Source organism: Notechis scutatus, chromosome 1 (assembly GCF_049901735.1).
Source record: "Notechis scutatus isolate UNSWTSFEM ecotype Mainland chromosome 1, rNotScu1.2, whole genome shotgun sequence".
NCBI classification, from domain to species: domain Eukaryota; kingdom Metazoa; phylum Chordata; class Lepidosauria; order Squamata; family Elapidae; genus Notechis; species Notechis scutatus.
The window spans coordinates 196,879,623-196,901,406 of NC_142009.1; the positions used below are offsets into that span (position 1 = coordinate 196,879,623).

A 21,784-nucleotide genomic window follows, 5' to 3' on the forward strand; every position below is an offset into this window, starting at 1 on the left:
GGGTGGCCTTGTTGGACCTCTCTAAATTGTTGGGCAAAATGGTATCATGCATCTCCATTATTCCCTGGGCTCGCTTCACACAGCAGATCCTCCAATGGTTCCTGCTCCTGCTCCAACGATCCGGAAGAAGCAACTCGAGGGTCAAGGTCAGGGTCCCTCCAAAGGTCCTCACGCCTCTTCTCTGGTGGACCAATCCCGCCATCAACAGAGGCCACCTATTCGCGGAACCTCAACGACTCACCGTCACTACGGACGCAAGCCTATCCGGTTGGGGCGCCATCTCGACTCGATCTCTGCACAGGGCAAATGGTCGCTGACCGAGCAGGGTGCAGCATCAATTGGCTAGAGCTTCACGCCGTCCTTCTGGCCCCGCGCAGCTTTCTCAGATCCGCAATCATCACGCTCTCGTGCTCACGGACAACGCCACGCCAAGGCCCATATCAACAAGCAAGGGGGCACCCAGTCCATCCAGCTAATGAGGGAAGCCGAGCGCCTTTGCCGCTGGGCAGAATCCAACCTCCTATCTTTAAAAGCCGAACACATCTCCGGAGTAGACAATACTCAGGCGGACTGGCTGAGCAGGGCCACGGTGGACCAGGCGGAATGGCGTCTCCATCCATCCCTTTTCGAGGAAGCGCCCAGAATATTCGGCCTTCCGGTGGTGGACCTCTTCGCTCCCGACCAACACTCAGCTTCCACGGTTCTTCTCCCGGTATCCGTCCTCACAGGTCGGAGAATCACAACGCTCTGCGTTGCCCATGGCCCCCAGGGCTCCTATATGCCTTCCCTCCGCTCCCGTTAGTTCCCAGAGTAGTTCAAAACTCATTCAGGAGAGGGCAGAACTTCTCCTGGTGGCTCCCTATTGGCCCAGGCGACCGTGGTTTGCGGATCTCCGCATCTTATCAGTAGCGCCCCATGGAGGATCCCCCGGACAAGGTCTCCTCTCTCAGGGGCCCTTTCTGCATCCGGAGCCTCAATGGCTCCAGTTAGCCGCCTGGAGGTTGAGCGGATCCGTCTGACTTCTGAGAATCTTTCAACTCAAGTCATCGACACTATTTTGGCCGCCAGGCGCCCTTCCACCACACGAATTTATGATGCCACTTGGAAAGGGTTCTGCAAGTGGTGTAGCGGGTCTCAGGTTAATCCCCTCTCTCCCTCGGTGGCACAGATCCTGGAATTTCTTCAGGAGGGTCTTCGCAAGGGGCTCGCACCTAACACCCTGAGACGGCAAGTTTCTGCTCTCTCAACCGTGGTCTCCTGTGATAACTACGGTTCCCTTTCTCACCACCCCAGGGTTAGATCTTTCCTTAGGGGCGCCACCAACCTGTGCCCTCCTACAGTTCACAGGTTCCCCACATGGGACCTCAACAAGGTCCTCGTTTCTCTTACACGTCCCCCGTTCGAGCCTTTGAGGGAGTCATCCCTGCAGTTTCTCACCTTCAAGGTAGTTTTTCTAGTAGCTATTACTTCTGCTCGTCGAGTTTCGGAATTAGCAGCTCTGTCAGTCAGGAGCGATCTATGCGTGTTCCACGCAGACCGGGTGGTCCTTCGTCCCGACCCTACCTTTCTACCCAAAGTTAACTCTCCCTTCCATAGGTCACAGGAACTGATTTTACCAAATTTCTGCCCCAGGCCCTCCAGGGGCAGGGAGGTCCTCTGGCACACCCTAGATGTTAGAAGGGCCTTGCGTATTTATATTAAGCGCACTCAATCCATGCGAAGGTCGGAATCCCTCTTCCTATCCTTTCAACCCAGGTCAATGGGGCTTAAGGTTTCCCCTTCCACCATCAGTCGCTGGATCAGGGCTACTATTGCGAGGTGGTACCTTTCCCATTCTCTGCCCGCTCCGGGTGGGATAACCGCCCATTCCACCAGAAGTGCAGCCACCTCGCGGCCTGGGCCACACAAGCCCCCATCGCTGACATTTGTCGGGCAGCCACCTGGTCCTCTCCGTCCCCGTTTATCAGACATTATAAAATAGATACGTACGCCTCAGCGGAGGCCTCTTTGGCCGACGGGTCTTACAGAGGGTCATCAGTGATCCGGAGGGGCCTTTCGGGCCAGACGGAGTCCCACCCGTAGGACAGCCCAGCTTTGGTATGTCCCAGTCTCTGGATGCTCCGAGCGGCTCGAGGGAGAATGGGCGTTGGTTCTTACCTGATACGCCCTTCTCGGCGAGCCGCAAGGAGCATCCAGCCCCACCCTAATTTCTCCGTCTGGGGGGCTTTTCTTCAGCCAAGGAGCCAATAGTAGATTAGAAAGAATCAATAACCTCTCTTCTCGCTATCGCAAAAACTGGGGAGGAGCCCGCGATGTCACGTGAGGGGCGGAGCGTTTCCTCATCTAAAGCTCAGCCTGCAAGAAGAGGACTCGGAAGCACATCCCAGTCTCTGGATGCTCCTTGCGGTCCCGAGAAGGGGCGAGTCAGGTAAGAACCAACGCCCATTTTATTTTGACTGCATCCATTGAAAGTTATTTTGCTGAAAATTATGATATCATTTCATTAGCCAACCTGGTTGTTTCATGTCAACCCTAAAAGCTGAAACTTAAAGGAAACTTAAGATCCTCCAAAGTTTATCTGGCTATCTAGTGATAGTGTTACCTAGCTATCCAGTACTCCGGAAGTTATCTATTATCTAGTGTTCAGATTTATACAGTTGTCCAGCTGTCAGTGGAACTCTAGGCAGTGAACACAAGAAAGAACATAATACACAAATCAATTAAGATGTAGCTGAATTAGCTCCAGCTGCTGGAAACTGTAGTTTACTAGCATCTGAAGAGACTCAGGTTGCTCTCCCCAGTGCAATGATTTTAAAATCATTTTTTTCCTTGGAAAGATTTTTTTTTCATTTTCTGCATGGATAACAAATGTGGCTACATGTTTTTACTTATTACTTATATTACTTTGAATATTACTTTGAGCAAAGAAGATATAGAAAAGAAGATACAGACATGCTGAAGCATGTCCCACTACTTTTTGCTGAAGACTCATTCCTTCTTTGGCCATTTGTATTGTTCCTGAAGTTGCATAGGGTCAGATCATTACCTTCTGATTTTGGTACTAGTTTTTTTTTTTTTAACTATTGAAGACCTCTGGCTCCATGTATTGTTGGCTCTACCTAATGTATCTTAAGATCTGTGCATACATGATTCTTCCTACAGTCATACATGTCTTAAAATAACATTTAAAAAAAATGTTTATTTTATTTTATTTTACAACAAATACACTCATTTCCAGGCTTTTTTAAATGTTAAATCTGTTTTTGATTTCTTTTATGCAGAAAGTTATACCAGGGATGGGAATGCCTATGGAAAACCTTGTGAATTTCCTTTCCTACATAATAATACATGGTATCATGATTGCATTTACAAATATCCAGGAGGTAAATGGTGTTCCATAACCACTTACTTCAATCAAGATGAACAATGGGGCTTCTGCTTAAAAAGAGGCAAGTAGCTTTCCTAAAATAGTATCCTAAAAAATTAATGTTGTATTAATGCATACTATATATTTTGGTATTTCTTGAGAAAAAGGATGAACAGAGCTTCACATAATAGCTTTCTATTGATTACACAGTATTGTTATAAGCAATCATCATTATATAAATTAAAGTATTAAAATTTTTTGCCTGAGGCTCCAGTTTGTGTTATAAAAACATGTTCAAAAATGTAGTTTCATCTGAAACCTATAACCTAATTGATCTACGCTTCTTCCTTGTGAATATTGGTCCTCAACAGTTTTAGTGGATCCTGGTTTTTCTCATGTGTCCTACAAACATGTTGCAGACAGAACAAGGAGAAACGGGGGTTGGAAGACTATATCTAGATCCCAGTCTGGATGATACAGAGAATGTAAATTGAATGCCAGTATTGGAGATGAAGATATGTGTGTGTGTGTGTGTGTGTGTGTGTATTCTCATGTTTAGATTAAGTTGATAAGGCAACATGTTCACGAGTTCTAGATTATGGTTATGGTACCTGTAGATCTCAGATATGAATACTTGTCTTCAACAGAGGATGGCTGTCAGAATACATGGGAACAGTTTAAAGATTCTGGAAATTGTTATCAGTTAAACACACAGGCTGCCCTTTCTTGGAAAGCAGCATACCTCTCATGTAAGAAGCAAGGGAGTGATTTGGTCAGCATCACAAGTGCATCGGAGTTAAATTATATCAGAGGTAAGTACAACTTTATATTGCATTCGAGAGGAAAGCTGTCAGTGGCTAATGAGAAGTAAGTGGATTGATTTCAAGATAGATGTTGCTGATTCAGTTAAAAAAGGCTCATGCAGAGACAATTGCCACTTAAAAGCAGATAATAGTGCCAGAAAGGTGGATCCTAATTTGGAACCTAAAAGGAGAGTGAGGAGTAAGCTAAGAGATCTAAGTCTATATCCAGAGGACCGTGCAGTCAGCTTCTACATTGTGAAAAGCAGTTGGTTGATTTGCAAAAGTTGAATGGCTCCTATCCACGAGAGTCTATATTGAATGCTTTCATTCAGACACCCCACTGTTGCCAGCATGTTGCTCAAAATAAAACTTTTTTTTAAAGCAGATTTGAGATCTTCCCATTATATGTGCTTCACACTGAGGGAGTTAGCCCATTAAATAACTCAGCAATAAGAGAGCTTCTACTTTAAAGTTTAATTATAGCATAAAAGTTGGTAACTCTGAGGTCATTTTATCACAGTCCTTGAGAAGAGAGAGTCTGAATAAATAATCTGTATAATCCGTGCCTCTCATATCAAGTCAGTTTTCTGAAGAAGCCTTAGAGATAAATTTGATTAACTCTTTCAATACTCTGTCAAATACTGATCATATGGGTATTGTAAAAAGACCTTGGTGATTTGAGGGAATTAGCAACACTGCAAAGCTGTTAAACCTCCAGAAGAACTGATCACCTCAAGTGCCCATGAAAATAATAACTATTTTGAGAAACTGCTGCTTCATGCCCTATTTCAACATGGGATATGGATGTGGAAGAGAACAAAGAGTCCTTGTGGGTGTTTCTTCCTTACTCCCTCTTCCTCCCCATAAAACATATACCATACAGAAAATATAAGTGACAGAAATAAAATAGAGGTTGACAGACAAGAGGAAGTAAGATGCAGTCCAAATCTTGGTGAGCTACTAACCAAGGGTGGCCTTGGACTGAGTTAGAGGTACTTCTTACTTAACAACTGATCACTTAGCAGCCACTTGAAGTTACAACAGACCCTCCTCTCCCCCCAAAAAAAAACTTGTGATCCATTTCAAAGTTGTGGCCACTGCAACACCCCCAAAGTTCTTCAACCTTACTTATTCAGAACAAAAATGGTCCCAAAGCTGACTTGTGGGACCTTACAAAAGCTATTTCACTTGAACAAGTTCAGACACATTTTAAAAGAAGTATACTGGGAACTGATAAGGTGTCAGCTCCTGCAGTCAGAACAGAAATAGGTGTAGACTCCATATGTAGCCTATTAATAATTAAAGTTATCACATATTGACTAAGGATCCATTCAGTGTGGACCCTGATAGGCTATCCAAAATATGTTTGGCAAAATAGATAAGTATGGTTCAGTCCATTTCCTGTACAAGCCAATTTACCAAAATTATTTCACAGCTGGGTTTTCTACCCAGTATTTACTCTCAACTGTCTCCTAGGTAAGGGAAATTTTTTAACAGGAAGTCCTAGATATCAGCGCTCAAACTGATACAGAATTGCTGGCAGCAAATAGATGTTTAAGTTGGTTGGCTAAAAACAAAACTATTTTTCAGTTTGAAAAATATTCATCAAGGGAGTTTGACCCAATTTTCAAGAAGCCTGTTCTAGAGTAACTTTTGAGTTGTTGCATTCCATGGCCAAGAATGGCTTCTGCCACTTGCCATATCACAAGAGGACATGTATATAAGGTGCCCCAGATATCAAAGATATTGATCATTCAGTGTCAACTCTATGCCCCTCTTAGGCTTAGATATTTAATATCCCACTTGAAAGAAAAAGCCACTACAACCTGAATCGCTGGTTGCCCTATTTCCCTCCTGGGCTCTAATATATATATTATGAGCAGAACAGTTTATAGGCTATGCTAAGTTTATTTTCAAGGCAATTAGAACCTGTTACATTGAACAGATGGGGGGTATATCATGTAAAAATGATATATTTATCTGAATGTTGTTTCATTCTACTTACCACATATGCCAACTTTGATTATCTGTTATCTGTATTTCATTACTGTATTTCTCCTTTATCTATTTTACCCTGGAATTATTTCCTGTATTTTATTTTCATTTTATATTTTGATATGGTCAGTAAATTATTTATCTACAACTTTATACTGACTTCTAGAGGAAACCAAATGAAAAATAAGTGGATTGATTTCAAGATTGAATCAGGCTACCAGATTTCATGGCTTGCAGGACAGAATATTTTTCTTAGTTTCCAAATTTGATATTTGAGTGATGATTTTAAAAACATTTAGCTGAATTCATAATATTAACAATAAGCCTAGTCATTGGAAGGCAGGCAGTATGCAATCAAAATAATACTAATGCAGGTAGGCTTGTTAATGGACTGCCTAATTCAGCAACCATTCAAAATTACAACAATACTGAAAAAAACTTTATGACCACTCTCTGCATTTATGACCTTTGCAGTGTCCCTAAGCCACATAATCACCATTAGTCAGTATGCATTGTCCTGTGCCTGACCTGTTTTTTTTCTTCCCCCCTCCCTTGCAGAGAAGGCAGATGGAAGAGGAAGGGATTGCAAGAGAGTAAACAGGCACACATTTAATACACATTTAAAAGCAGCATGTTGAACCATTTCTTGCCCCACCCCACATATTTCATTATCTAGAAAGGATATTTAGGTAAGCTACAATTTGCGAAGAATAACAGCAGTGCAAAGGTTGAGTAGGTATTAAATCTACAAAATGCAGAGTTGGAAGAGGCCATTTAAGATTTGAGTCCAGCTGTGGTCAGTCCATGAATCATAATTAAAGCATTCTAGACAAATGGCTGTCCAACCCCTGCTTGAACCTATTTGCTGAAGCAAAGCCCATCATATCTCCACTAAACTGCTTCCATAATTAGATTTTTTTTCTTAACATTCCTCTAGAATGTGTCTTCTTGTAACTTAAATCCATTATACCATGTTCTGCACTCTGGAATGGTAAACAGCAGATCATAACCTTGTACTGTATTATAGCCTTGGAGGTATTTGAAGAATATTATTATATCTCCCTTCTCCCTGGTCTCTGCAAAATTTCCTCTTCATAATCTGTAGCTTCTAATTCCTTGATCTTTCCCTTTTCTTTCTCTGAAAAAATAATACAACCTAAGAAATAAATGTCATTTAAAATAAGTCTTCAAGATGTAGTATCTGAACCATTATAGTTCTGTTATTTCCACTGGCTGTTAATCCCCACTCAGACCACACTGGAGAAGTACATGGTACTGATTATATTTAAATAAAATTAAAATTAACATTGGTTGCATGCCATATAACATTAAACCAGGATTATGTTAGCATTAGTTTGTTAAGCAAGTTACTTGAAATTTTAGGCATCCATTCTAAGCCAAAAACAAATGAGCTGTATTTTATCTTAGTTTTACATTCAAAACAGTATGGAGATATTAAAAAAAAGAATGGCATTTTTTATCACTTGTTTTTTTCATAGAAACCAATACATTCACATGTTTGTGCAAACACATTCTACATACCATACACAAGACAATGAAAATATATGCAGTTGAGTACCAAAATACTGCCGATGAGCTCAGACACAAAAAGATTTGTTTGGTTTGGTTTTACTGTAGTAGGTAAATCCCAACTATGAACTGATTAGCTTGAAAATGTTCTGTTCTATTATCATCTCTCTAGCTAAAGATGGTATTGCAGAAATATTTTGGATTGGATTAAATCAGTTGGACGTTTCTGGAGGCTGGCATTGGTCAGATCATAATCCATTGAACTTCGTGAGCTGGAATTCAGGTAATTGCTTTTTTCCTCTTGTGCTGTCTTCTCTGTTAATTCACACTTGATGGACTTCAAAACAGGAAAGAGAACTGTAACAAGTTGCAGAAAAAGATGGAGCTGATACAGAAGAAGAAATAAGTGATAGCAAAACTTCTCACTCGTATCTTTAGTTCACATTGTCCTTGGGTGTAGAACTTGGATATCCTGGCATAGACATTGGGCCTCTGTTTATCTAGACGTTTATCTTTCATATCTGTCCATCTAGTGTTTTTTATCCCTTCCCACCATCATGTATATATAAAGCCATTTAACATTCTGTACTCCAGTAACCTCATTATTTGATTCCTCCCACTTGGAATAAGAGGTTACCATGAGCCATGGTGGTACACTGGTTAGAATGCAGAATTGCAGGCTAACTCGCTGCTCACTGCCATCAGTTCAATTCCCACCAGCTCAAGGTTGACTCAACCTTCCAACCTTCCGAGATCAGTAAAATGAGGGCCCAGGTGGTTGGGGGCAATATGCTACTCTGTGAACTGCCTAGGGCTGTAAAAGCACTATGAAGCAGTATCTAAGTCCAAGTGCTATTATGTAACTCATAGCAAACAAATAAGCAACAGGCTTCTACCGTTAGATTTGGGATGTAACAAGTAACTATGTTTTCTGGGGCCAGGGTTGCTCTTGATTCTTTTTTTTTTTTGTTTAGTTTGCATTGGCAAATCAAACCATGATTTGGAATACTGAAACCAGAGTAGGCAGACAGTGAATATAGGCACTGGAGGAGAACCTACTTCCCATAAAGTATGTCATATCAGCTCTACACACAGCCATCTCAGTTCCTCTCTGCAGAGACTCACCCACCACCATGGCATACATCTTCTTTTTCAGAATGAAACTTACGTTTCTTGACTCCAGGGGAAACCTGTCCTCCTTGGTGTTCTGTGGCTCAGGTGCTATGAATTATTCCTTAAAAAAAGAAGTGAGGGAAGAGGAGATGGTTCCACGCGAGTGGTGGGAGGGAAAACACCCAATTCTATTTGCACAAGCGGCAGGCACCCACCTCTTGCACAAATTGATCTGCACACGTGCTCTCGCCCATCCGCTGCACACATACGTAGAGCTGCACATGCATGCTCGCCCATCGTTTCTACAGCCCAGTTCTGAACATGCCCCTGGTCTAGAATGTAGTGTAAAATCAACAATAGAATTGACTGGGTTGATTTTTTTTTAATAAAAAGAATACCAGTTCTATGATTTTAATCTCATCCTTTGCACTCCAATACCTATTCTAATCCATGATACGATGTATCATTAGCCTAATAGTCGAATCATTACTCTTCTGTAGAAATGCAGGATGTATCTCCACTAGAGGGAAATGATTGTGCAGCTATGAATGCTGACACAGGTGATTGGAAGAGTTATCCCTGTGACACTCCACTTCCTTATGTCTGCAAGAAACAAGTTAATGACAGTCAACTGGATTTCCCAGGTGAGTCTGAAATGTGTTGTGAATTTAATTTGGTTCTGGTTTTTGCAGCTAAAATGCCAAATCTTTACATAACAGCAAATATAGCAACTTCAGAATCATTCCAGACTTTCCAAATACTTTCATACAACATACTTAAAGTGACTACTAAATTAAACCTTTATCATGATTCACGCTATACTCTGAAGCGTAACAGCTAGTTCAGAATGTTTGTAAATTTTGTATATTTTTTTCCTCAGTTTAAAACTACAAGTTCAGCATAGGTTCAGCCATTAATTTTTTACTTAAATACTTAAAGCCACCAAAAGTTACCTTGAGGTAAGATGGCTTGCCTGTAAATTTTATAAATAAACAAATATGCTGTATGAACAGGAAAAAATCAAAGGCATAAGTACAGATTAGGCGAAACTTGGCTCAAAAACAGTAACTGTGACAGGGACCTTGGAGTCTTAGTGGATGATCACTTGAATATGAGCCAGCAGTGTGCAGCAGCAGCCAAAAAAGCTAATACAATTCTGGGTTGTATAAACAGGCATAGGATCAAGATCACGTGAAGTATTAGTGCCACTTTATAAAACCCTAGTAAGACCACACCTGGAATACTGCAACCAATTTTGGTCACCATACTACAAAAAAAGATTTTGAGACTTTAGAAAAAGTTCAGAGAAGAACAACTAAGATGATCAAAGGCCTGGAGACTAAAACATACGAAGAATGGCTGTAGTATTTGGGTTTGGTTAGTCTAAAAAAAAAAAGAAGAATTAGAGGTGACACGATAGCAGTATTCCAGTATTTGAGGGATTGCCACAAAGAAAAGGGGGGTCAAATAATTCTCCAAAGCACCCAGAGGGTAGGACAAGAAACAATGCTTGGAAACTGATCAAAGAGAGAAGCAACCTGGAATTAAGGAGAGACTTCCTAATAGTGAGGACAATAAACCAATGGAACAGCTTGCTTCCAGAAATTATGGGCGCTCCATCACTGGATGTTTTAAAGAAGATTCTAGACAGTCACTTATCTGAAATAGTATAGGTTCTCCTGCTTGAGCAGGGGACTGGACTAGAAGACCTCCAGGGTCCCTTCCAGCTTCTTCTATTTCTATATTTCAAACACAAGCATATATGATAATAGAGAATAATGTGTAGTAGAATTTGGACTGAATTCTTTTTCAGGTAGCAAAATAAAGTTTTGCAGAAAAATAATAATTTTCTTTAATTACACTTAGAAGGTTTCAGGGCATTTTTATAATTTCCATTCAAAAAGATCTCAGAAAATTTTATTTTAAGGATAAAACTTGTTCTCTATGTAAATATGGTCCTGCAGTCTCTTTTCTGACTTGAACGTGAGTAGGGGCAGTTGCAGAAGTTACCAAGAATATAAAACCTATTTTGGCATTAATGGGATTTGTTATGCATCATTTTTTAAAAAAAATATCTTGAAAGCAAATGCTGTAAGGGGGACAATTCATGCAGGCTAACTTTGTCTTCTACCAGCTGAGCCTTTTTGTCCATCTGATTCAGTATTGTGTACTGTGACAACAACTCAGATTGCTTTTTTTTTTTAAATCAGAGATGCCAAAATTTGAACTGTAAATCTATTGCATCCAAAGTTTGTTCCCTCTGAGCTATGATCCTTTCCTATGGTATCAGTTCTGTATCATTGCTTTTAAAAATTATTGTATTTTTTAGCAAATTATTTTCAAGTTCTTTTGGTGTGGTTTTTTTTTTAGATATTCAGAACAATGTTGAGACTCAGTGTGAATCTGGCTGGTATGGGAACAATGGATTTTGCTACATGCTAAAGAACAACATTGCTTCGTGGAATGATTCCTATCAGTTATGCAATGAACTCAATAGTAGCCTGATCAGTATACATTCCTTAGCAGATGTTGAATTAGTCATTACAAAACTCCATAATGGTAAGTTGGAATAAACATGGATAGGAGTTGCTCCTGTTTTTCTGTTTAAACAGTACTCTCAATTTGAGGTTGGAATGTACAATAAAAAGTATTTGATTAAAGTTTAATCTAAATCTCTGGTATTACTAAATCTATAACCACATGTTCCTTAACTTACACATAGTTGTTGCTTAATGACCATGATTGGAACCAGCAACATGGCTGTTAAGCAAGACGTTCCATGACCACAATAGACTTAGAGTCTCACTTCCACCACAGTCATTAAGCAAATCAATCACAGTCGTCACATGACTTTGACTTGCAATTTTATGGCTGGCTTCTCCATTGACTCCGCTTGTCAGAAGCCAGCTGTGAATCAAATCGGTATTATGTGATTGCAGTGATACTGCAAAGGATGCAAGTGTGAAGAACCAAAGTTTTCAGAGCAATCATAACTTTGAACAATTGCTAATAGGGCAGTTGTTAAGTGAGGATTATTTGTATTTATTGTACCCTATAATTATTATTAAGTGTTGTACCTGATGATTCTTGACTCTTGACGAATGTATCTTTTCTTTTATGTACACTGAAAGCATTTGCACCAAGACAAAATTCCTTGTGTGTCCAATCACACTTGGTCAATAAAGAATTCTATTCAGTGTGACAAATACAGCAACAAAACAAAAACAGTATATGCTATTACTCTGGGTAAAAATCTGTCTGCTAGCCAAACCTCTTTAATTCCATTATTATGATGACATGAATGAGAAGTGACCATAGAAAAAGTTCTATTTTTTATTAGATGGTTTCTATTTTATCAGAGAGGTTGATTCAGAGGGAGGAGTCAAGCAGGGAATTAGTTTGGAATCCATAGGTAGGCATAAGAGGGCAAGGTCTGTCCCCTTATGCTTACCTATGTGTTGAATCTTTCCTAATCTGGTCCAGGTGCAGATTGTCAGTCTGGGAAGATTCCTATGAAATAAGCACAAACAACAAAGCAGCTAATTGAACTCTATACATGTGGATCTGGTTGTCCGTGCCTAAATACTTTTCCCTCAAAATTTTTTGAACTGCTTGAATTTCTGCTTTAATTGTAGATACAAAAGACAAAATATGGATAGGATTAATTAATAAAGAGATTCCAGCCTTTTTTAAGTGGTCAGATGATTCCAAAGTAATATTTACATACTGGGATCAGAATGAGCCAAGGGTTTCCTTCAAAAGCCTTCCGAACTGTGTCTCCTATTCTGGAAAGGTAAGGATCTCTTGGCATGTTTTATGATTACTTGACTCTAAAGTGTTTTGTAAACGTCATAAAAGGCAAAGTATATGACTCATTTTATCAAAGATTTCTTTGATATTTCTTTTGCACTGAAAAACTAAATAAAATTAATTAATTCATTAAACAGGGAGGCTGCAGAGTTCTGAAAGATGACTGCGAGGTCATTCACATAATCTTTTGGTTATGTGTAATCGAGTGCGATGATGCAACTCTCCACTTACTGGAATTTGACCAAAATGATTTACTTCTTTGAAAGAAATTTCAAATGCAAAGATCTTTTATGAGACTGAATAAAAAGTGTTTAAAAGCTGCAGGTTTTTTTTCCTGTTTAGCCATCTTAGCCGTGTGTACTTAGAATCAAGCCCCTCTCATTTCAATAGAACTTAACATTCATTATTGCAAATTTAAATTTGGTGCAGTCCAGAAAAAGAGGTGAGATTTTCTATAACTTGTTCACAGGAGTAACAGAAGAAATAATTAATAATTAATTATACATTAATAGCAATAGCACTTAGACTTATATACTGCTTTATAGTGCTTTATAGTGCCTTCTCTAAGTGGTTTACAGTGGTTTACAGTGGTTTATTGTTGCCCCCAACAATCTAGGTCCTCATTTTACCCACCTCAGAAGGATGGAAGGCTGAGTCAACCTTGAGCCTGGTGGAATTTGATCTGCCAAATTTCAGGAAGTTGGCTGTCAGCAGAAGTAGTTTGCAGTACTGCACTCTAACCACTGCGCCACCGAGGCTCTTTTATGCTATCTTATTTTAAAAATTCTATGAGAATTATATCAGAGTTATATTTCAAGAATTTTAGTAGGGAAATAGTTTTTTCTATGTATTTTTGTAAGTGCAAAAGTACATGAACAATTGAAAAACAATTCATTTGGATGATTATGTCTTTGAGAGTGCTAAAATTATCAGTTTCCTTTTCTTTGTAGTTTGGCCTATGGAACATCCTACCTTGTAACAATAAGCTTAAGTTTGTGTGTATGAAAAAAGGAAAAGTTTTAGAGGAACGAAAATCTGATAAAGCTTGTTCCCCAAGTAAGGTAAAGAACAAAAAATTATGTTCTAAATGAAAGATGAACTTTAATTAAATATACTTCATATATTCAACATTCTTGCTGCTTCAAGTTCTATAAGAAGTTATAACTTGGAAGTAAATTTTATAGATTTATTCCATAATTCTTCTCATTTCTGTGTTGTGATTATTTCTTTAGTTTTGCATCCTCATCTTTATTTGTTCAGTCTGGTCAATTAAATTAAACTCCAGGATCTTTCTGCTCCATAAAAATTTACTTACACTTTTTTGCCATTCTTGTACAACCAAGAAAGCTTTGTTTTCCACCTTTCAAGATTTCTTTTAATTTCTGTCCATAATTTGACATAAATATTTTGATACATTTCTTAATTATTTCCTGTCAAAAAGAATAACACTTAGACTTATATACCACTTTACAGTAGGGATTCCCAACCTGTGATTCATGCCCCCCTACTAGGCTGTGGGCTAATCGTCACTGGGCCACATGAAGGGCCGGCCGGTGCGTGGCCTCTGTGCAGGCAAAGAGTGTTGTCATGGGTGCTTATGGCCCCCCTCACGTGAACCTTGTTGTGGGCACTCATAGTCCCACTTGCAAAAGCCTTGTCATGGGCACTTGTAGATCCACTCACGCAAATGTCATCAAAAGCGCTCGCGCCCAACTTGCACAAGCCTTGACGCGGGCTTGTTTGTGAAAAATAAGAGGGCAGAAGCAGATGGACTGCTTCCATTAACTCGCCATTCCTATCTTACAATTAATGTGATAACTTTATGTCACATGTTGCCTTTACTTTTGAATAAATGATTATCATCCTTTAAATTAGGAATGGAAGAAACATGGAGATTATTGCTATAGGATTGACAAGAATGAAGTCTTTTTTGGAAGTGTGTGCAATCTTACTATAGCAAACAGGTATTGTACACTGTTACCCTTTGAATGTAAACTTTCTTAAATTTTAAATATTGTGCTATATCTTGTAGAAATGTTCTCTTTAATCCTAGCTAAATACATTTTGTACATCTGATGATAATTGCTCTTTGTATTGAATCTCTGACCTTTACAGATTTGAACAAGAATTTATAAATAATTTAATCACAATGCATAATAAACTTGAAGAAAAATATTTCTGGACTGGCTTGCAAGATATCAGCTCATCAGGAGAGTATAGATGGGGAAGTGTGGATAGAAATAATGAACTACTAACATACACAAATTGGGGTTTCTTTCAACCAGGTAAAATATTGAACTTAGTGAAGTGCTAATACTTGTTTCATAATACAGCCTTGGGCGACTGTTTTCTTAAAATATCACATAAATAATTGAAACATCAACTTTTTAGGATTACGTGGAGGATGTGTGGCAATGTCAAATGGAAGATATCTTGGAAAGTGGGAAGTCAAGGATTGCCAAACATTTAAAGCTTATTCTATTTGCAAGAAATACATTGGACCAAAGAGAGAAACAGAGATAATGCCGAAAATCACTGACCCTTGCCCACAAGGGTGGTCAAGGGGTTCAGGTCTTTCTTGTTACAAGGTATTATATCAAGTCTACTAAATGATTATATCCTTTCTGTTGAATTATATTCTCTTGGATCTTAAGAAAACATACTCTTGTACTCTCTTCGACTACCATAGCTCCCATCATATATTAACCAAAATTATATATATATTCCCTCCTCTCATGCTCTCTCTGTCTCAGATGGAATAATGTTCACTGGTTGGGCAGAAATGTTGGATATGGGATCAATTTTGTGATCTCCTAAACCAGGGGTGTCAAATTTGATTTCATTGAGCGTTGTGTTTGACATCAGGGAGTTGGGGTGGGTGTGGCCAGGGTGGGCGTGGCCAGCATGACATCACTTGTGGCAGCACTTCAGGTGGCCGAAGCACTCTGCCAGCAAAAACAGGCTCCCGGGCTCTGTTTTCAGCTGGGGCGGCCTCCTGCAAGCCTCTGCCAGAAAAAACGGAGCTCAGAAGGTCTGCTGGCAGAGGCACCGCAGGCCGGCCCTTTGCTATTTCCAGGGCATCCCTGCGTGCCAGATCTAAGCACCCCACAGGCCGGATCCATACCCCTGGCCTTGGGTTTGATGCGCCTGACCTAAACTATCTAAGCTTTAATATTAACTCCACAAGAAATGCTTTTCTAAAAAACAAAAACTGAAACAAATTACTATTATTTGCTACATATATTTTCCCACAGCAAGATTTTAAAAGTATTTTTAAATTTTCTAAGTCACGAAAATAAGCTTTTCAAAAAATAATGCTTCCCCGAATGCAACTTTTGAACACATACTTTGCTTTTTAGAGATATTTCTGCAAGCAAATCAATGTTGTGTTTATGAATCTTTGAGCGAAGGAAAATAGGTGCTGGTGGGCTTCATTCAGTGCTACCCTTTATACTGCAACAAAATCTATTATGTCAGACATTGTGAATTTGCCCTAATACAGATTCTTGTTGAATTCCTTTGGCAACTTCAATCTTGAATTATTTTGAGAGGCTCTGAGTGGTTCTGTTAGCATAATTTGGAGGAATTCTGTGGACTTCCCATTTTTTCTAAAGCTCTCTCTCCCATCCCTTATGTCAGATTCTTCAGAGATCAGAGAGGCTGCCTGGAAAAAAATAAATATATGAAAAATCATTTCCTTCATATAGAACTTCAAATGAATGGAATGGAAGTCTTGGGACTTGATAACCAACCAAAGAAATGAAATGATAAATTTGAAGTGAAGCAAAACAGAAATGTAATAACTAGATTGGAAAGTTCATTAATCTCTAAAAGTAATAGGCATATATGTCTAGAAAAAAAATGAAATAGTAATATTGTACAGAGATAACATGGCTTTTTTTCCTATTTTTTTACAAAGTTTTTTCATAAGGAAAGAGTGCTGAGAACCAGAACTTGGGAAGAAGCTGAGAGATTCTGTGAAGCTCTTGGAGGACATCTTCCTAGTTTCAGCAACTCAGAAGAAATTAAGGAACTCCATACAATACTGAGGGAGATCATCAGGTTATGTGCTCAAAAGTCTAGCATTTTAGTGAATTCAACTGATGTCTAAATAAACAGGTGAAACTCAAAAAATTAGAATATCGTGCAAAAGTCCATATGCAACTTAAAAGGTGAAACTAATATATGAGATAGACTCATTACATGCAAAGCAACATAGTTCAAGCCGTGATTTGTCATAATTGTGATGATTATGGTTTACAGCTCATGAAAACCCCAAATCCACAATCTCAGAAAATTAGAATATTACATGCAATCAATAAAACAAGGATTGTACATAGAACAGTATCGGACCTCTGAAAAGTATAAGCATGCATATGTACTCAGTACTTGGTTTGGGCCCCTTTTGCAGCCATTACTGCCTCAATGCAGCGTAGCATGGAAGCTATCAGCCTGTGGCACTGCTGAGGTGTTATGGAAGACCAGGATGCTTCAATAGCGGCCTTCAGCTCTTCTGCATTGTTCGGTCTCATGTCTCTCATCTTTCTCTTGGCAATGCCCCATAGATTCTCTATGGGGTTCAGGTCAGGCGAGCTTGCTGGCCAATCAAGCACAGTAATCCCATGGTCATTGAACCAGGTTTTGGCGCTTTTGGCAGTGTGGGCAGGTGCCAAGTCCTGCTGGAAAATGAAGTCAGTATCCCCATAAAGCTCGTCTGCAGGAGGAAGCATGAAGTGCTCCAAAATCTCCTGGTAGATGGCTTCATTGACCCTAGACTTAATGAAGCACAGTGGACCAACACCAGCAGATGACATGGCTCCCCAAATCAATACAGACTGTGGAAACTTCACACTGGACTTAAGCATCTTGCAGTGTGTGCCTGTCCATTCTTCCTCCAGACTCTGGATCCTTGGTGTCCAAATGAGATGCAAAAGTTGCTCCCATCAGAAAAGAGGACTTTGGACCACTGAGCAACAGACCGGTTCTGTTTTTCTTTAGCCCAGGTAAGACGCTTCTGACGTTTGTCATTCAGGAGCGGCTTGACAAGAGGAATACGACATTTGAAGCCCATGTCCAGGATCCGTCTATGTGTGGTGGCTCTTGATGCACTGATTCCAGCCTCAGTCCACTCCTTGTGAAAGTCCCCGAAACTTTTGAATGGCCTTTTCCTGACAATCCTCTCCAGGCTGCGGTCATCCCTGCTGCTTGTGCACCTTTTTCTTCCACACTTTCCCCTTCCATATAACTTTCTATTAATGTGCTTTGATACAGCACTTTGGGAATATCCAACTTCTTTTGCAATTACTTTTTGAGGCTTTCCCTTCTTACGGAAGGTGTCAATGATGGTTTTGTGCACAACTGTCAGGTCAGCAGTCTTTCCCATGATTGTGATTCCTACTGAACCAGACAGAGAGACCATTTAAAGGCTCAGGAACCCTTTGCAGGTGTTACGCCTTCATTAGCTGATTAGAGTGGGACACTTTGAGCTATAATATTGAACCTTTTCACAATATTCTAATTTTCTGAGATTGTGGATTTGGGGTTTTCATGAGCTGTAAGCCATAATCATCACAATTATGACAAATCATGGCTTGAACTATCTTGCTTTGCATGTAATGAGTCTATCTCATATATTGGTTTCATCTTTTACGTTGCATTACTGAAATAAATGGACTTTTGCACGATATCCTAATTTTTTGAGTTTCACCTGTATCTTCATGTATTTTATGGCAGCAGATGTAATAAAGTAGCAGTATAGCTTTTAAAATACTTGAACAGTCAAACAGTCTTAACCAGTCTCTTAGGGGCATCTTGAGGCTGAGGTAAGAGAGGCAAATGGTTTCTGTGCAATTCCTCTCAGTGAATGAGAAGATCCTCTGTTTTAATTTCCCCCAACAATTTAATACACTACAATGTGATTTCTGTTATAAACTGGAGAAAATTGTTTCAAGGATCAATTAAAGGAACTCTCCAGAGTTGAATCTTTCCAATATTTATATATCATCTCTTTTATATGCTGATTACCCTGAGGAGTATGTGTCATGAAATATCATGAAATATTTCATGTAGTCGAAGACCAGCTTAAGGAGAGTCTGTATTTGAGATTGTTTCTAGAAGAAATACTGTTAGAGACAGTGATGATCAGGCAGAAACTAATAGACTTTGGGGCATAGAGGGAAGACAGCAAACAACATTGATGGATAAAACTAGAGATATTTCTGGAATGTCCCTGGAAGAGTTGCAGGTTGTTCACCAAGGTCAGACAAGTTAGAGGACATTCGTCTCTATTATAAAGACCAACTCAAGGGCAGATGATTAGCCAATTTGCTAAACAAAAGATTTGTGACTGCCAAAGGACCTGCTGAGTTACTGTATTTTTTATTTACTGTATATACTTCGGGTAAGCCAAAAATTGTAGGTGTCAAAATACATGACAAAAACCAGGCTTGGCTTTTCTGCAGATGGGCTTATCCGCGAGTATATACATAATACATTTTTAAAGTACTAATTCCCATATATTCTCCTGGATAAGCCCATCGGTGAATAAATAGACCCACAAAATGTTTAAAAATATATGAAAAAATACAGGTTGTCTATCAGCAGGTAGCACATTTTTAATGGTATTTTGCTCAAAAAATCCAGGGTTGGTTTATCTACAGATGGATTTATTTGCAAGTATATATAGTACAGAATTTATTTATTGACTGGCATTTATATCCCCCTAAGTGCTTTGCCTTCCACTACATAATACCACTCAGCCTCTATCTTTGACTTTTTTTTTCCTTGGTGATTTCTGTGTCCAAATTCCAGACCATGGAAGCCAAGCCCCCATTTCTTCTTTCTTTGTTTTTTAACTTATAATCAGTTATGTGTTTATATAGGCTTTATATGTGCAGATTCTCAGGGGAAAATTTATAAAGAAAAGTATATGCGGTGCTTGAACCAGCAGATTGGCAAAATAATTATCCACATGCTTTCAGATTTTAGCATCTCACAGAGCAATTGTCTTAAAAGATGAAAATGGTCACCAAATACTCACAAGTAATAAAACAATTAAGTTGAACATTCCTTTGCATGTTTACTTTTTTATTTACAGTGATGACAGATGGGTCTGGATTGGGCTAAATAAGAGGAATCCTGATCTTCTGGATTCATGGCAATGGAGTGACAATAAGCCGGTAAGTTAAGCTGACCATACCTAGAATACTAAATGATCCAATTGTAGCTGGAAGAATATTGGTGAAATTCTGAAGTTGAAAAGCTTTTAAAGAACATTTTGCACAGGAAAGGTAAAACAGGCTTTAAATAATAACTTCAAATAATGTACAGTAGCTTAAATTGGTTATGAAAATGTTCAGTAAACCAAAGCCTATGTCATTAGACTATTCTATATGAAAATTACTTTGTGGAGGATTTGTTTTATTTAGACACAATTACACACATGGAAGTCCTCATTTAGGGACACTTCTGTGGTCATTTCCTAGGGAGGGGGGGAAAGGAAGGGAAGGGAAGGAAGGAAGGAGAAATACCTATATAGGATTCAGGCTTTCATATAATGAATATACAGTTCTGGATTATGATGTGACTTTTACATACTCATAATGTGACCTTTAACAAAGGCTTTGTCATGAAAGTTCAGAGGATAATCTGGTTCAATTTACTAAAAACATATATCTATTAATGAATATTGAAAGTACTCTTTTTATTTTTCTCAATATTCCTGTCCCTGCAGTATTGGGATATTGCGGCTATTGTTACTAAAACATACTAATTAAAATTAATAGCATACAGCTTTAAAACCATTGTTCCTCCATAGGTCTCTTCTGTTGTTATGCCTCTGGAATTTAGAGAAGATGACTATGATCTTCGAGATTGCGCAGCTGTCAAGGTACATTTTGACGTTTTTGATCACTAAAGAGAAGGAAATACTGGAAGAATCTGTGCTATTTTTTGTAAAATAACTCAGCTGACCTCATGCTTGCCAATAAGTCCTGCAATTTAGCCAGTTAGACTGCCCTAAGGGATTTTTTTAGCTTGTACTCTATTACGTTTTCTTTTTACTATGAAATTGCTTCATCACATTTAGCAGGAAATCAGGTCTTAATGTACGGTCCTAAAAAAAATGTGTCTGTGTGAGGGAATACTGTACTGCTTCCACAGCCTGCCTGTTTGAACAGCCCAGGGGAGAGATGTAGGAGGCAAGCTTGCATTGCTGTGGTGATTTTGGCCTCCTTGTTTTCTCTCACACAGTCACCTTGATTTTGAATGGAGGAAATTAATACATCCATTCCAAATGGAGCCAGAAACAGTTCTGGAATTTTTAAACAAAATGAATCCAAGGTTGCCTTTGTGGCTTTACTGTCTCATCCTCAGAACACCATAATCTTATTTCTGGCAGGAACATAGACATAACTAAAATCTCCTGAATGCTTGCAGCCTTCTTGCAAATGCCCTGGCATGTGAATCTTATTCATCTTCCTATCTGTCTGATTAGTTAGGTTTGCTGTCCTAACTTCAGAATAAAACAGCCTTTTATGTTTGTAAATATTGCATTGGAATGCAATAATGTGCATAATATAATTTGTCTTGAAAAGTATAGTAGCAGTGATCCTTTCAATAGATTGTTTTCATTAGTTGGAAAAAGAAATACTATTTTAAAGTAGGCATGTGTAGTTTTTGGCAAATATTTCAAATATATTTGCTTATAAACATAACAAGCATAGCATGGCAATTCCATACTTCAGTTCTGAGTAAGTATTGCATTGGCAGTAGTTTAATTTAGTTAAAAGTAAGTCCCACTGGATTTAATGGGACTATTCTCAGCTAAGGGAAAGAACATTTAGCCCTTATCTTACTTGATTCTTTTCTACTTCTGCATTTACCATTCATCTGTATCCTGCTTTTACATATTGGAAATCCAGATATATGCCTGGAATATTTCCTTTTTGTTGATTACCAGCTGAAAATAATATCTTTCAAAATGTGATTTTCCTCATCAAGCAATTACCAGTATTAAACAGAATATTTCTGTAACAACAGTATTTGTTGTGATGGTGGTGCAGTAGTTAGAATGCAGTATTGCAGGTTAACTCTGCCCACTACCAGTTCAAAGTTGGCTCAGCCTTCCATCCTTCCGAGGTCAGTAAATAAAGACCCAGATTATTGG

The 21,784-nt window shown here is 39.0% G+C and overlaps 1 protein-coding gene across 1 annotated transcript in view; it reads left to right on the forward strand.

The window, feature by feature from the left end:
• The window catches only part of LY75 (lymphocyte antigen 75), a 103,512-nt gene that overhangs the window by 39,303 nt on the left and 42,425 nt on the right, over positions 1 to 21,784 (forward strand). Inside the window, exons 3-15 of the mRNA XM_087949890.1 lie at positions 3,282 to 3,449; positions 4,015 to 4,179; positions 7,868 to 7,978; positions 9,309 to 9,452; positions 11,179 to 11,367; positions 12,444 to 12,601; positions 13,569 to 13,679; positions 14,494 to 14,582; positions 14,734 to 14,903; positions 15,010 to 15,206; positions 16,538 to 16,680; positions 19,715 to 19,796; positions 20,435 to 20,506. Of these exons, the coding sequence (XP_087806016.1) occupies positions 3,282 to 3,449; positions 4,015 to 4,179; positions 7,868 to 7,978; positions 9,309 to 9,452; positions 11,179 to 11,367; positions 12,444 to 12,601; positions 13,569 to 13,679; positions 14,494 to 14,582; positions 14,734 to 14,903; positions 15,010 to 15,206; positions 16,538 to 16,680; positions 19,715 to 19,796; positions 20,435 to 20,506 (1,799 nt within the window). The remainder of the gene's footprint in view (positions 1 to 3,281; positions 3,450 to 4,014; positions 4,180 to 7,867; positions 7,979 to 9,308; positions 9,453 to 11,178; positions 11,368 to 12,443; positions 12,602 to 13,568; positions 13,680 to 14,493; positions 14,583 to 14,733; positions 14,904 to 15,009; positions 15,207 to 16,537; positions 16,681 to 19,714; positions 19,797 to 20,434; positions 20,507 to 21,784) is intronic.